This window comes from Rhinolophus ferrumequinum, chromosome 4 (genome assembly GCF_004115265.2).
Source record: "Rhinolophus ferrumequinum isolate MPI-CBG mRhiFer1 chromosome 4, mRhiFer1_v1.p, whole genome shotgun sequence".
Taxonomy (NCBI): Eukaryota; Metazoa; Chordata; class Mammalia; order Chiroptera; family Rhinolophidae; genus Rhinolophus; species Rhinolophus ferrumequinum.
Genome location: NC_046287.1, coordinates 99600435 through 99617676, shown reverse-complemented (window position 1 = coordinate 99617676; position 17242 = coordinate 99600435). Strand labels below are relative to the sequence as shown.

The window sequence follows — 17242 nt, the reverse complement described above, 5'->3', positions numbered from 1 at the left end:
AAACCCACAATATCTCTGAGTTCTGCCTGTGTGTAATTGAAGTATCAGTATTTTCTATCAAGATATTTATGTTGATAATGTAAAAACTTCGGAATTGCAAATGTGCTTTCATTTGGAGGTTTGATAAAGGCTAAGCAGTTATGTCTAGTTGAAAGTTCCATTTTCCAAATGTGCTTATTAATATTTTAGCTACTAATTTAATCATTTCCAAAGTGTCTTAGGTCTTTATTGTGAAAGATACATTAAAAAATGTGAATGAGGGGCGGCCGGTTGGCTCAATTGGTTAGAGCTCAGTGCTCGTAACACTAGGGTCGCCTGTTCGATTCCCACATGGGCCATTGAGCTGCGCCCTCCACAACTAGATTGACAACAACGACTTGACTTGGAGCTGATGGGTCCTGGAGAAACATACTTTTCCCCAATAAAATTTAAAAAAAAGAAAAATGTGAATGATTTGAAAAGGGGGGTGACTTGATTGATAGAAACAGCTAAGAGTAACTATTGGTTCATAAAAATGAAAAGGTAAATTATAAAACAGAATTTTTATATCCCATTTGAACAGATGTATGATGAACGGCCTTATCTTTCTCTAGTCTCAATTAAAAATGTTGAAATTCAGGTAGAAATAGTTATTATCCAACACTCAGCCCTAAATAATATGTAGTTCATTTGTTCATTCAGCAAATGTTATTATCTACTATGTGCCAGAAACCGTTCTTGTTGTCAAGTACTCTGCAAGCTGATAGCGTGTTAGAATCTGCTGCTGGCTTGTAAATTCCTTTAGGGCCTGAACCACATATTTACCGACTTTGAGTTCTCTTGCGCCAAGTTGACACTCAGCTAATGTTTGTTCAGTTAAATTTAACCTGTGTCCTGGTTATCCATTGCTAAGAAACTAACCACCCCAAATATAGAGACATAAAACAAGCATTTGACTCTGTTCATGGATTCTTTGAGTCAGGGATTCAGACAGGGCACAGCGGGGATGGCTTGCCTCTGTGAGGTGACATCTGGGCCACAGCTCGAAAGAACCAAAACCGAGGGACTACAGCAGTTGGAACTGGAGAAGCTACTTCCAAGATGGTGTCTGTATTCGCGTGTCTGGCACCTTGATGGAAAAAACCAGAGGCGTAGGCTCAGCTGGGACTGGACGGCGGGAGAGCCTAAAGGTGGTCTCTCCCGCATGACGGCCTCAGGGTATTTAAAGTTCTTCCATGTCGCTCAGGGTCCCTGTGACTAAGGCAGAAGCTGCCATGGTCTTTTATGATCTAGCCTTGACATCATGCAACATGCCTTATGCTGTTACTCTGACGCAGTCCACCCAGAGTCAGGGGACGGGCAGAGGCTTCACTTTGTGATGGAAGGAGGTGAAAATATTTGCAGCCATGTTTTAAAACCAACACAAACTAGCAGCAAAAGTGATGTCATGAGGCACAAAGTAGGGTTATTACAACTGTGGCATTTCTGCACATCGTCTCACTCATCTGTTAGAAATTGGTAAGTTTCATTGAAATTCACAGGCTTTCAGCAGCAGCAGCAGTGATTCAATGTATAAAAATAATACAACTGTCATGCCTTGGTTCTTGAATTTTTAGGGTTTGGAAATCCTATTAATTATTAGTAGAAAGGCAGCATTAGGAGTAGTTTGCATAAACCTGGTAATTTTGAGTTTAAAATTACCTTCCCTATTTGACTGAAATTCTACTCTTAAGAAATCTGCTTCAGTTTGAGAACAGTTGACATTTTCTCTTCCAGCTAAAAGCAGAACATTTATGAAAGATGAATGTGTTTTTAAATAAAATTACTAGTTGTTAACTGATTATATATTAGTAAAACAGTGAAGAATTTTAAAAGACATGGGAAAGTACCCATCTTTGAAAGGAGAAATAAAGCTTTTAAGAAATATTCTATATATTGTACTAAGCATATGACTTTTCCATTTTAGTAATTACTTTGTGAAATTCTGCCAAGCACCATCAACAATAAAGCATCCCCGCTGTCGCCCTCATCCCTGCCTCACCCTCAACAATTTCACGTTTAAAGCTTAGGAATTGTCAATGTTTTTGCTGTTGTTAGAGTGAGCGTTTGTGTCCTAGCTTATTGATGGCAAGGTTCAAAATCATTTTTCTCTTCCCCCTACAAACCTTACAGTTTAGCAATATTGTAAAAAGCTTGTGCGATACAGAGAAAACCTTTAGAGAAGTCTTTTTCCATGCTGAGAGCTTTTCTAGTTCATCACGTGGTTTTGAAGCTTCAGGGGTCAGGGTAGGCTGAGGCAAGATTGCTCTTTGAAATGTGCATTTTAGCTTGGAGGGAAGTTTGGGTTTGGCACATTCTTACCAGTATTCTTTTCTCATATGTAATGTAAAAAGAGATACATATTTGCAAACCATGTGTCTGATAACAGTCTAGTATCCAGAATATATACAGAATTCTTATAACTCAAAAAAAAGTCAAGTAATCCATTTTAAGTGTGCGGAGGATTGGAATAGATAATTTCTCCAAAGGAGATACTGAAATGGCCAATAAACACGTGAACAGATGCTCAACATCACTAGGCCATTTTTATACTGGATTGTTTGTCTTTTTGTAAGTGGTGAACATTCTATATGCATTCTGCATACTAGACCCTTATTAAATATATAATTTGCAAATATTTTCTCTCATCTTATAGATTGTCTTTTCACTTGCCTATGCCCTTTGAAGGACAAACAAGTTTAATTTTTATGAAGTCCAGTTTATCTTTTTTTTTCTTTGTTTGCTTGTGCTTTTGGTGTCCTATCTAAGAAACCATTGCCTAAGTCAACGGCACAACATTTACACCTATGTTTCCTTCTAAGACTTTTACCGTGTAAGCTCTTACATTTGGGTATTTGATCCATTTTTAATTCATCGTGATTGGAGAACATGCTGTGTATGACTCAGTCCTTTCAATTTTATTAAGGCTTTTTTTCTTATGGCCTCGCACATGGTCTGTCCTGGAAAACGCTTCATGTGTACTCGAGAGCAGTGTGTCTTCTGCTGGTGATGGGCGGAGTGAGTGCTGTACAGGTGTCCGCTAGGTCTAGTTCATTTACAGTGTTGTTCAAGTCTCTTTTCTTGCTCTTGTCTAGTTCTGTCCATTATTGAAGTCTTACACTACTATTGTTGCGTTATCTATTTTTCCTGTTAATTCTGTAATGTTTGCTTCATGTACTTCGAGGGTCTGTTGTTAGTTGTGTTTATAATTGTGATAGCTCCTTGACGGCTCGAACCTTTCATCATTGTGAAATGTTCTTCTTTGTCACTAGAAACAGTTGTTGTCTTAAAGTCTATTGTGTCTGAAGTCAGTACACCCACTTAGCTCTCTTGAAGTCACTATTTGTATGGTGTAATTTCTCTCCTTTTACTTTCGACTTTTTGTATCTTTGAACCTGAAGTGTGTCTCTCGGCATATAGTTTGGATCGTGTTTTCTTTTTAATCTATTATGCGAGTCACTGACTTTTGGAGTGTTTCATTCATTTGTATTTGATGTAATTAGTGATAAAGTAGGATTTATGTCTGACAGTTTGCTGTTTGTTTCTATATGTTGTTTCTTTTTTGTTTCTCTGCTCCTCCTTTTCTTCCTTCTTTTGTGTGAAGTAGATATTTTCTAGTATGCCATTTTAATTCCTTTGTCATTTCTGTTCATATATATTTTTTGAATTATTTTCTTAGTGGTTGTGCTGGGGATTACAATTAACATCATAATTTATATCAGTCTAGTTCAGATTAATATTAATTTAATTTCACTGATTATACAAACACTTAGCTCATATATAGTTCCATTCCTTCCCCCTCATCTGTGCTGTCATAATTATGCAAATTACATCTTTATTCATTATATGCCCTTCAAAACAGAATTATAGTTATTATTTTGTGTGATTGTCTTTTAAATCAGATAGGACAAAAATGGAGTTATAAACCCAAAAATACTACTATACTGTTTTATATTTTCCTACGTAGTTACCTTTGCCAGTGCCCTTTATTTCTTCATTTGAATTACTGTCTAAGATCCTTTCTTATCAGCCCTAGGGACTTCTTTTAGTATTTCTTGTTGGGCAAGTCTGCTAAAAACAAACTCTTTGTTTTTGTTGATCTGGGAATGTCTTCAGTTCTGTTTTTGAAGGATAGTTTTGCTAGATAAGGATTTTTTGGTTGAGTCTTTTTTTTCTAGCAGTTTAAATATGTCATCCTCAGCTTCTGGCTTCCCTGGTTTCTGAAGAAAAGTCAGCTGCCAACTTACTGAGGACCACTTCCATGGGATGAGATGCTTCTCTCTTGTGCTTTCAAGAGTCACCAAACTTGGGAAGATATTGGTCATTTTGTCTTCAGATATTTTTTCTGCCCCCTTCTCTCTGACTCTGTGGGACTCCCATTCTGCCTATATAATATTCTTGATAATGTCCCACAGGTCCTTGAGGCTCTATCCATTTTTTTTAATTACTCTTTTTGTTTCTGTTTGTCAGACTCACAATCTCAATTGACCTATCTTCAAGTTCACTGATTTTTTTCTTCTTCCTCTTCAAATCTGCAGTGAATTCTTCATTTTTACATCCAGAATTTCTATTTGGTTCTTTATTTCTTCATTGATATTTTTGTTTGGTAAGACACATTCTCGAATTTTCCTTTAGTTCTTTAGGCATGGTTTCCTGTTCTTTGAACACATTTATGATACCTGATTTAAGTCATTGTCTAGTGATAAGGCCAATGTCTTGGCTTCCTCAGGGACAGTTTCTGTTGACTGCTGTTTTTCCTGTGTATTGGATATACTCACTTGTTTCTTTGCATGGTTTTAAATTTCGTATTGAGCACTAGACATTTTAAATAATATCACGAGGCAACTCTGGAAATCAGATTCTTGTACGTCTCCAGGATTTGTTACTGCTATTTGTTGTTGTTTGTTTGTTCAGTGACATTCATTTTTAAAGTAATTCTGCAAAGTCTCTGCTCTGCTTACTGGTCAGCTAATGACTGGACAGAGAATTCCTTCAATGCCTGTAACCTGCAAATTTCCCAGTCTTCCCAAGGGGCTCTGTGTGCATGGCGGGGCACATCTTTAGCACTCAGGCAGTTGACAATTCCTCCTTAGCCTTCATTTCCTGCTTTCTTAGAGAGTCAGTGTTAGCCAGAAGGGAGAGTTCAGTGCCTTCTCAGTTGTTCCCTGTGCATGCACACAGCCTGGACATATCAGAACCCCTGTGGACATTTCTTTCCCTTTTAAACTTTTTGATTTGCCCACCTCAGGCAGCAACGATCTTGAACAATTACCTCTGATTTTGTTTTGTTTTTTCCCAACAAATGCCCCAGTGAAAAGGCTGTTTGTACTAGGTGAGCTCCAACTCACGTTAGATAAAGAGTCTTGCGAGTGGGGTCTTCCAGGGAACCAATGGGTCAATTAATGACAATTCTCTAGGAATAGGGCTTTGAAGGCACTGCAGTCTACCCCTCCAGTGGTTGCCAGACTTGTTCCTACTGTAACTGTGGGCCATTGCTTTTCCAGGCTGCTAGGGAGGTGGGGATGGAAATAGGGCAAGTTCAAATGCCGCAGAACTCACTGTTTTCACTGAGATTCACTCATTTTTCTTGAAGAAATGCAGTTCGGAAGTTGCTGCAGAACTTTGGCTAATTTCCAGAGCTCCGAAAGAGTTGAGTCTGACAACTTCTGCCAGTGTTCACATTGCTTTATAGAGAGGCTTTTCACATACCCATAATCTATCGTTTTCACTGATGTCACTTGATTTGATTTTTGCATATTTTAATCCATGTTATTTTTATCATTTTCCTTGGTTCTAAGATGCACATATTCTTTAAATTTCATTAAGTACCTGGCATTGTGTTGGCACTGACCAGGCATTGGTTTATTTTGCTTCTACTACTACTGCCTCCCTACCACCATCACTAATAGTAATATAATGTGTTCCTTAAACACTATGAGGTGTGATCAAACAATACGGTGAATGTGTACATAAAAATATTATTACAGTAAAAGACACATTGCCATTAATCCCCTTCAAAATACTCCCTCTCGCTTGCCTACCCTGATCTAGTTAAACGTTGCATGCATTTCTTTTCTATTGTTATTCATTTTTAATGTCCTCTACACCGGCCTCCTGCTACAGGGAGTTAACTGCTTGAATAATCCAAGTTATAGCCCCTAATGCCAACTGTGGTTTGTGTTATTGTTAAATACTCCATTTAATAAGATACATATGTTTTTGTTGTTTTTCTCATTCTAACATTCCATGATTGTGTTTTTAGGTACAAGTTTCTGGAATAAATTCAATTTATGTTTTCCTAAGGCCTAGAAAAAGAACTCCGTAAGAATGAATTTAGTATGACACAGTGGAAAGAACAGACGTCTTTGAAATCGATCTGAGTTTGTTTGGACTTTGGCTCTGCAGTGTAGCAGCTATGTGATGTCACCTTAGTTAGGTTTCAAGTTTCCCATTTGTAAAATGGGAATAATACAGTGGTTGTGAGGATTCAATGAACTACTGTATATAGAGGTTTTTACACAGTGACTGGCACAAAGTAGACACTCAACAAATGTTGGTTTCTTCACTTTTTCTTTCAGTTCCAAGTGTTTACAAACGTGAGGAATGATGGCTTTGAGCTGTCAGGTCATGAGTTTTTCTCTGCCCACGCCTGCTATCATCTACTCCTTCCCTGTAGTCTTTTTTTTTTAATAGGTTTTTTGAGATATATTTCACCTACCATAAAATTCACCTATTTTTAAAGTATAACATTTTGTGATTGTTAGTATATTCACAGAAATGTGCAACCGTTATTATAATCCAATTTTTAGAACATTTTCAACACCCCCGAGGAAACCCCATCCCCATTGGCAGACATTTCCCATAACCAGATGCACAGGTTTTGAATGGTCTTTCCCAATCCTCTTTTTCCCTTAAGCCCTGTGATTTTTAGTCTGCAGTTTTTGTTGATGCTTGTGTTATGTTAGCAGAAATGCTGGTTAATAGTCAAGCTTTGGCCGTCATCACCAAAAGTGTTCTAAGATCACCGTGACCTTTTCACTGCCTAATCAAAGTAATGCTTTTTGGTCCTTATCTTATTTGCCCTTTGTGTGGCATTTGCATTATTGGCCACTTTTTTTGGTGACACTCTTGTCTCCCTTGGTTTCTTTGAAGTCTTATCATGTCCACTTGTCTAGTTGTTCTATCTCAATGTACTCAGATGGTCCATCTTATTTAAATATGGGTGTTCCCAAAGGTTCTCTCTAACCTTCCTCTAATGCTGCCTAAGATCATTCTTTCATATTTTCACATGATAACATTTTATAATAAAATATCTTTATTTCGTTCTTGTTAGCAACTTGCTGTCCCATTGGGAATTTAAGTGTGCCTGTTTCTTTACCTCTCTAACAGCTTTAGATTTTCTTTTTAAAATTTATTTTTGCACATTTAACAATTATAGGACAGGCTTTGTACTTATTTGGTTTGTAGGATTTTTCAGTTGGTAGCGAAGCTAATTCCCAGTGTTCACAGGCTGTCTGTATTTCCTCTTCGTGTTCTGTTTCTCGTCCATATTTTCTATTGAAGACTAGCGGTTGCCCATGTAGACATTTGTGTATGATATATATTTGGGGAATTCAATCTTTACTTATATGTTTGGTCACAGATACTTTTCATGATCCAGTTTTTGTCGCATTTTTTGTTGAAAAAAATGTTTTTAAAATGTACTTCTAATTAAATCTGCTTGCCCGACAAAAGTAATTTTTTCAGTGATACTATTTTCATAATTATTTGTCAGGCCCTTGTAGGAACATCCCCTGGAGTGCTGCACAACAGTCCAGAAAGGACAGTCAGGTGTCCCCTTCTTCGCAAGAGGGAAACAAAACAAGTAATAAGAGAACATTGAATAAAGGAACTCCATAACGATCCTTTTCAAGAAGTTGAAATCCGGCACTTGAATCTTCAGTTCATGAGAGAAAATTTATTACACTTATAGTTAAGGGAGAGCTTTCTGGTTTAGTTGAATTTAATCCTAAACGTAATTTTTATTGAAATTTTACATTAAAAAAAAATAGCGTCATTGAATGAACATCTGCAACCCTAAACGTGAGACCGTCGCCCACCCCACCCAGCCTTTCTGTCCCTTCTTACCCGTCATGAAAGTGCGTGGTGTTGGGCTCTGGGAACGTGTGTCTGCCTCTCCTTCCTTAACCCCCTTCTCCTTCTCCCGCTCTGCAAACCGTCCCTTAGTCATGTTGTCCAGTCAAGGTATCAGGTAGAAACGAGCTGGCCCCTTGATATCATTTCTAATATATGTGTAAAAACTTTATTTAACTGTTTAAGCAAGCACCTTTCTATTCTTTTTGTTTGCTTCAATAAGTAAAGGTAAGCAAGTTAACAGTTCTTATTTCTTGGTGCTTCTGTAAGTTTCCCCAGTACTTGGAATGTATTCTTCAATCTATATAGCATACCTGTAATTCACTATTGCAATTCTAATTTTACAGACTAGGAGATTTTTTTTTTTTTTGTAATCTCCTTCCATGTCTGTCATAATCTGCTTTCCTGCAAATAGTAAAGCTTCAAGTTCATTGCTACCCCTAATGAATAAATGTGTAACCCTGGCCGCGAGAGTGTGGGGGCAGAGTGGCACTGAAGGTCTAAGTCCAGACACAGGGCTTGTCCAGGAAGAAGACGGCTGAGTTCCACTCCTGTGGTTAAGCCATGCAACTAATAAAAAGGGGTTATGTGGTCAGGATTTCAGAATAATTCTTGCAGGACAGACACACTCTACTGGTGTACTTACTGGTGCATGTTTCTGGTACTAGTACATACCCGAATACAATTCTTATTGAAGTATTCTTTGAGATATGTACCCAACCATTGTTTGTGCCGATGCCTTGTTTTAAATTTGCTGTGTGGAGTGGGGAGAACTTAGTTCAAGTGAGAGTAAGATCAGAATTATGTACTGCTCATGGGTACCTCTAGGTGCTTTTTGCAGAGAAGCCATTGCCATTCTTTTGTTGTGGTACAAGCTGTGAGTCACTTTTTTTTTTTTCCTTTCAAATCATCTGGAAACCACCGGATGCTCACTTTCTAGATGTCCCGGAGCTTCTCAGCAGAGAGTTGCCCTTGAGAGGAGGAAAACTAGTAAAACTCAGACAGAGCTTGAGAGTGAAAATGGAACCACCATAATAGATCTTCCCAGTACTTTGTCACCGGAAACGGACTGTTCGGGAACAGGCACAGCGCCCCCCGAGCAGAACTTGACCTCAGCATCTGTCCCCGCGTGGACTGAGGAGCCTGGCCTGGACAACCCTGCCTTTGAGGAGAGCGCCGTGGCCGACGGTATGTGCTGTCACGTCTGTCTTTTGTTTGTCATCTCTGGTACTCTGGACTAGTTTCCCAGCATGCGTTTTTTTGCTCTTTAAAGACATGACTTTACTGTGATATAATCCACACCACATAATTCACTCTTTTAAGTGTCCAGTCCTAACAGTTTAGAAACAGAACCCGAGTCTTTGCCCAGAGAGAGGTGATTCTTCCCCACCCCTCTTCTGTTGTATCCATGAATTCTTAGTTGTTAGCATGCTTCTTGGTTGCTCGTGGGTTCAGAAGCTTGTTGCTTCTTGACTATGAAATCAGTATCAAGAACAACAAAAATAATACCTCAGAGTAAGTACTTACTCTGTGTCAGGTGTTGTGCCAAGCACTTTACATACATTAACTGATTAAATGCTTGTAACAATATTACGAGATTTTTTTTTTTAAATGGTGATAAAACTGAGTCTTGAGAGATGAAGTGGTCACGCTCATACAGCACAAAGTGGCTGGCTGTATGTCTGTCTCCAGGGCCACACTTCTGACTGTCACGGTCGTCTGGTGGCAGCCACTAGTCTGACTGTGCAACCCACAGGAACAAGCAAAAAGCCTGTCGTCCTAGATCTTGGACTTTATAGTTGGCCCTAGGTATTATCTTTAAATATGATTTCTCTTAAAATTCCTAAGTTTACTACAAATTTCAAATTTTCTCTGCCACAGCTGTAGCTTTTTTTCATCTCCTAAGGCTCAAGACCCACCTGTTCTTAGAGCTTGATGTGATTCGTTGTTCAACACCTATAGTGATTACGTACCGCAGAGTTAGTCTTTTCTTTATACGGCCTTGCGTTGTTTACAGTTGTTCCGTGGTTCAGACTTTCTCTTATCAGTTAGGACAAGATGCCATTCTCTTAATATTTCTTTACCAGATCATTGTGTTGTCCCCAGCGATCTGATACATAGTGGCTGTTTGTTGGTCGCCTACTGATCACCTTTGGAAGAAGAAATATTTAGATAATCTTAACAGACAGATATTTTTCGACATTCGCTTTTTCTTCTCCAGTGATATTGCTTAATTACACATCAAAATACAAAACATTGATTTTCTTTCCATCTATTTTTCTCTCATTTTTATCTTGGCAGCCGCACAGCAGCCACCAAGTTTACCAGAAGGCGAAATTACCACGATTGAAATTCACCGCTCTAACCCTTACATTCAGTTAGGAATTAGCATCGTGGGTGGCAATGAAACGCCTCTGATTAACGTCGTTATCCAGGAAGTCTATCGGGATGGGATAATCTCCAGAGATGGAAGACTCCTTGCTGGAGACCAGATTCTTCAGGTATCTATCAGTTTTAGTCATTCTGTTAATTTGAACCCTCTTGTTCTTATTCATAAATTTAACACTTACAGAATTGTGGTACTTTGGAACCCAAGTTACATAAAAGTAAGTTTTGTTGTTTTTATATGCAAAGCAGATCAGAATTTATGTTTAATTTCTCCTATTTCCCCATAGACATGGAACGTATATTTTTTCTCCCTAGCTTAATTTCGATCCCACATGTGACTTAGCATGTGTTTGGGCTCATTGGGCCGGCTAGGCTCTTCTTGTCCTGGACTCCATGGTTGGCCATTTTTAGGGCCATGCTGAAATTCTCTTATCCCATTGGCTTTATCCCTAGTCCAGTTTTACCATCTATCTGTTACCTTCATTGTCTGATTTAGCCTTCTCAACACTGATTACTAAAATCTAGAAAAGGCAGACCATGCAGCACCAGTTACTTACAATTTATCCCATAGAATTTAAGGTAGAGTTCAGAAATCATAGCCATCTCTCGTTGGCTCCCTAATGCACTTTCTTCACAAAACAGCCTAACTCGTCATTAACCCTTGATACTACCCTCACTTTCTTCTCTTTCAGAAGATGATCTCTCAGAATAGCTATTCCCAAAAAAGAACTAGCTTGGGACTAGATGCTACTTTATTAGAGAGCGTGTTGAGACAGGGTATGAGGATGGTAAGAACTCTACTGTGTAGGACTGGAGTTTATGTGAATACTGGCCTAGATATTTGAATCATACAAGGGTAGACGATAGTTGAAGCTAAAAGAGTAGATCACTTCTAGAAGGAGAGAGAAGAAATATTTGTGAATTTTAAAAAATGTCTTCTAGGAACTCAAATGTGGAGAAGTATTTTTGGTCATTAAAAAGTCAACACTTGGAAAGAAGTCTGCTCAATATTTTTTACTACCCAGTTATCTTCAACTTTGCATAAGCTGCATCAATGATACAGAGAGCCAATTTGAAAATACCTAAGAGTCCTTAAGATGGTTTATTTACAGACCAAAGAGCTAGCTAACCTATGCTTTTATTTTACCAAACCATAGGCAATAATAGTGTGTGGCTTGGCCTTTCCCACATCTTTATATATATGTGTGTGTGTTGGGGGGGGTATATATATATATATATATATATATAAATTTGCTCTGTGTGTGTGTATGCACACTCACATATACATACATGCATACATGTATGTATATTCTATTAAGTAGTCTCTTTGAAAAGGAGAACCATATACCCAGGGCCTTTTGCTTTGCACCCTTTTGAGCAGTTGAAAGAAAAAAATATACTGTTGTTGTAAATTACATCAATATCATTATTAGAAATAACATAATAGAACTTTTAGAACATTATTAAGAAAGAGTATTTTAAGTTTGGTATGAGTCATTAATGATTTAGGCATTTTGGTTTTGAAAGAAAATAATTACAGTCATATGTTGATCGCATTGGTACAAAACATATTTGGCCAAAAATGTGATAGAGTTAGCTGGTGTTATTTTTACAGAATCTAGAAACAGTATTTTATTTGGTCTATGCTTTCTCTGAATTTCACTGGCAACCGTGCATTCCTGAAGAAAAATCTTTTTCTAACTGGACTATTCCACAACCTACTTCACTCAGATGCCATGAGGCCACGTATTTGAACATGGCTGCTGGATTTCAGCCAGACATTTTGCAAAGTCATTTGTGATTTTTTTTTTAAGTTTTTTTAAGTAGTGCGCTGCGGGGATCAAACCAGCAACCTTGGTGTTACTAGCACCACGCTCTAACCGACTGAGCTGACCAGCCACCCCCATTTATGATATTTTTGAATATAAGATGGAAAAATGTGAATCTAGAGATAGGTAGCTCTTTAGCTATAATAAATAGCTATAAATGATTATTTTTAACTAATGAATTCACGTCAGGCCTGTTTTTTTAGAAGCTGCCTTGAACTTCCATTCTTGATTCTGTATTATTCCAACATTTTATCAAGGACTTGGATGGCTACCAAGTGCACAGAAGAGCAAGTTTGTTTGTGACATCTATGAATTTGATGATTGAATTTTAAAAGATGTCAACAGGCCAAAATCAATAAAATTAGTTAGTAGTGTTCAAAACTATCAACCCTAGATAAATAGGAAAGGAGAGGCCTTGTTTAACAAAGATTTGTGTGGAAAAAAAGGTAAGGATTTTAGGTGATGACAAACACCTACCCCAGAACCTGTCACATAACTGATGTGCAGAGAATGCTGCTTTGTCCCTTTTAATCTCACTCAGATTAAAAGAAGAATTCTAATTGTGATAAATACTGAGAATCGTGCTAATCTCTTCCGCTAACTAGGTGAATAATTGAAGCAGGGTATGTTTTCTTAGTGATGTTACATGTCCAAGGATCCCTCACCATACTTACTTCAAGGTTATAAAGTTTAGTAAATAAATGTTCTGTGACTATTGAATTATATTTATATTAGGTACATATTACACTTATGTGCTAAAGAATTAGAGTGAAATTATGAGAATCTGCTTTTGTTTAAAGTAGAAGTCACTGATCTAAAATAAGTTGGTCTACCTGAAATATGCCACTTTCCCCAAGGGAAAACTGAGTTTATTTCCTGTAGTTTAAGTATTTCAGTTGGGAAAGCCGATCTGTAATCCGGCGGAACTGCGGTTTCTGTTCACAAAACTAGTATTTCACTAGCACGTGCACAGGCTGATGCCGTCTGTCCAGCTCCTCCTGACGCTGTGCGGTAGGTAGTAACACACTGACCCATGAGGAAGCATGCTCAGTAGCTTCCGTCATTTGCCGGAGGCCGTTCAGCGAGTACGTGGCTGAACCAAGGATGCGCATTCGAGACTGTCATTAAAGCCTGTGCTCCTAACAGCTGTTCACTACGTAATGCCCGTCATTGGCAGTTCATTTTAGGAACCCTGTATTTTAAAATGTCTTTATCGTTTTCGCATTGTATATCATTTTCATGATATATGTTAACATTGATGTTAATTTCCTCGGGAATGCTACGTAAACATTTCTACAAACGGGGGAAATAAGAGGGTCACACTTTGGTCGGACTTCCTTTATTCTAGGTCAACAACTACGATATCAGCAACGTGTCCCACAACTACGCCAGAGCCGTGCTGTCGCAGCCCTGCAGCGCCCTCTTTCTCACCGTGCTTCGCGAGAGACGCTTTGGTAACCGCGCGCATTCCCACTGGGACGGGACCTCCCCGCGGGAAGACGTCTTCCACGTGACTCTTCATAAACGCGACTGCGGCGAACAGCTCGGCATTAAGCTCGTGCGAAGGACAGATGAGCCGGGCGTTTTCATTCTTGACCTGTTGGAAGGGGGGCTGGCCGCGCAGGATGGGAGGCTCTGCAGCAGTGACCGCGTGCTCGCCATCAATGGGCACGACCTGAAGCACGGGACTCCGGAGCTGGCCGCACAGATTATTCAGGTGACGTGCACTCCAGGTGCTCAGCCTTCCTGACCATGTATGGGTGTTTGTTTCCATTGGCCGATAGCGTAAGAATCCTGAGCCTACTTGGCATTTGCTGGGAAATCAAGTATGGCTATCGAAATTCTTCAAAGTCCACAGTGGCATAACCTTATTGTAGATAGAATCTCTTGAAAGTTCACGGGATACGTGTCCTTGGAGGCTGGGTGTTACTGGGGTAAAGGCTGTACAGCTTCCCACACAGTTCTCCTTTGCTCCCTAGGCTCCATCTCTTACCAGACACAACAGGTGCTGGAGTCCACGTTTAACAAGTGAGAAAAGTGAGGCTGGAAGGAGCCGTGGTGATGTACCGGGTCTTTTAACTTTCCTTCTTCACTTCAGGAGCCATAAAAACAGAGGGAAAGTCATTTTTTAATTAAGACGAACTCTTATCTCTACAGTGCCCTGTTTTTTCTTTTAAGGAATTCAAAGTATTTCAAACATATCATAACATTTGTCCTGCCAGTGTCCCTGTGAAATAAGTAAGGATAGTTATTAGAGAAAAACAATGTTTACAGAAGAGCATTCAAATAGAGAAACTAGAAAACCATCCAGAGAAGATGGTCAGGTTCTTCAACATACCGTGGCTGGTAACCCAATGCAGGTTACTCCCAGAGTGATCAGGGTGAATAAAACAAGTTGTACTTTTCTGTAAGTAAACACAACAAAGTACTATCATGGAAGCCAGGCATTAATATAATTGAGCATCAGGAATACAAGTAGGTTGCTAGTCACTAAAAAATGTGTATACTACACAGAATCAAATAACAATGAAAATTTAAGACTATGAGAAAACCCAAGTCTCAGTCTTCTTTAACTTACTTTTTTTTTTTAAGTGTTTGGTTCAGTGTAGCCTTAAGAAAATACAGACCACACACACACACACACACACACACACACACACATGGCCATATTGCATTGAGAGGACCTTCAGTTATTGGTCTCAGTTCATAGAGTTGAGGTTTAAAGAAATTGGATGCCTCAAAATTCCTTGAAACCAGAGGCAGCATTCGGATCTTTATCTGTGGACACCAGCCAGCTGCTGCACCAGTAAAAACAAGTTCCTCCTGTAAAAGTCAGGATTTGTGGGAGGGGCAGGGGGAAAAAAGAAGATGGTTAACCTGGTTACGGGATTTGTTAAAGGAAACAGGAGAGTTGAGATGACTTTATGAAGTGAGAAATGAGGTCAGTGAGATAGAAATAGATTGACTATATATACTTTAGGCAATGTTAAAATACTGTTTCCTAAACAAATGGTCCTCACTAAATTGCTAACCAAAATGTAGATACACAAATAGAAAATACATGCAAAATTTTTCATGATAATACATTGTTCATTTGAATTTTTATAATCCAAATAGTTAAATAGTTGCATCATAGTTTGTGCTGTAATTTCCCCCAAATTATGCAAAACAAGTTGCTCAATTTAAGGTTCTTTGTGAAAAAAGCAAAGTCTTATTGTTTTGGGATCATAAAAATAACACATACTCCATGTCTAAAACTGAGAATCCTGAAGACAAGGGAGTGACTTGCCACTTCACACCGTGTGATCCAATCATCGGAAGTGTCACAGTTGTGAATATCGCATTTTGTATATTGTACTTTGGTATTTACCCTTTAGATCAAGTCCCCACACAGTGCTTTGCAAGCCTGGTCTTACATTAACTGTTGTTCTTTCAGTTATTTTAAAGAACTTGTCTGAAACTATTTAGTTTAATAAAATGCTTGAATGATCAAATGATTGTCAGTAGGGGTGTAAAATTGGTTATCACTTATTTCCAATTTAAGAACTAAAAACAGAATGATTTTTTAACACTGATTACAGTTACGAAGGAAGTCCCCTCTTTCTACCACAATTCCTTAAAAGCAGGCTATCATATTTTCCCATAGGAATAATAATAAAATTCGGAATAGTGGTCATACCAAGAGTCAGCATCAAATAAATCAGGCCTGTACATTAAAAGCAAAGATAAAATAACTTAAATATTAAATAAGGTAAAGTATTTTTAAAATACACTAGGTGTGAATCAATGTTTAAAATATAGATACATAGATAATGGACCTCCGAATTTAAAGTGGTGGTCATAAACCTCTAAAATAATTTGCCATAACACTTAAGGACGTGTGTGTGACACACACAGTATGTATATGTATTAATATTAATTTCGTTACATAGGATCTCTATAATCATTCTTTTCAGGACTGTTGAAGCTGATGTCCTATTTTGACTCAAACAAACCTACAGAAAGCAGAAACAAAGCTGTGCGTCGTTTCATTGATTATTACTTCCAAGTAGCCACTGTGAAATTTATGTTAAAAGTCACAATGGATTTTAATCAAGTTTTGAATCTGCTCTTCCTTCCTGTCTGCTTTCCTTTGTGCTCTCCCCCGCAATACCAAGGCCATCTTGAAGGGGCAAAAAAAGTATTAAAGGATGTCACCCTTGACAAAGAAGTCGTGGGAGCTGAGAACACGGGCAGCTTGACTGCTTTGTCTTGGTTACGTGGAGGTGGGGTTAGGGAGGGCATGTCCCATGTCCCAGAGCTCTGTGTGTGTGTGTGTGTGTGTGTGTGTGTGTGTGTGTGTGTTTCAGCTGCAGAAGTTTTAAAGTATTATGAAACGAGCGCCGTTCCTCCCACCGCGAGCCACTCCCAGGCACTGCCCGTGTGAGGCTCTGGTACAATGTTAAGTGCATTGGAAATTACACTGCCTGCGATTTCCACACTGAGAAGTACCATTTGTGACCAGTGTAACGTATGTGTGTTTTCTCCAGGCTAGCGGAGAAAGGGTGAATTTAACAATTGCTAGACCTGGGAAACCCCAGCCGGGAAACACTATCCGAGAGGCAGGAACTCAGAGCAGCAGCCAGCAGCCTGCACAGCCGCTGTGTTACAGCAGACCCAGCTCACACAAGGTGAGACGTTTGGTTGGTGTTTTAATTCATCCTCCCTCAAAGGATCATGATTACAAGCTGGTAAAATTTAAATGAGGGCTGTTCTTCTGTTTGGAGAATGCCAACATGGGAGTTTGGGATGTGAAATGTGTATGTTTTGCTGCCTTGGAGAGTGAGTGTTTTGCGTCAGTTCCTCAGCCAATGGGGATGGTTCCTTAGTGGGGA

The 17242-nt window shown here is 38.9% G+C and overlaps 1 protein-coding gene across 5 annotated transcripts in view; it reads left to right on the top strand.

Annotated features, from left to right (window-relative positions):
* LNX2 (ligand of numb-protein X 2) overlaps positions 1–17242 on the top strand; it is a 66295-nt gene that overhangs the window by 35235 nt on the left and 13818 nt on the right. For all 5 annotated transcript variants that reach the window (XM_033104466.1, XM_033104462.1, XM_033104464.1 and 2 more), the window contains 4 exons: positions 9092–9339; positions 10453–10652; positions 13717–14085; positions 16898–17038. In XM_033104466.1, the coding sequence (XP_032960357.1) occupies positions 9092–9339; positions 10453–10652; positions 13717–14085; positions 16898–17038 (958 nt within the window). The remainder of the gene's footprint in view (positions 1–9091; positions 9340–10452; positions 10653–13716; positions 14086–16897; positions 17039–17242) is intronic.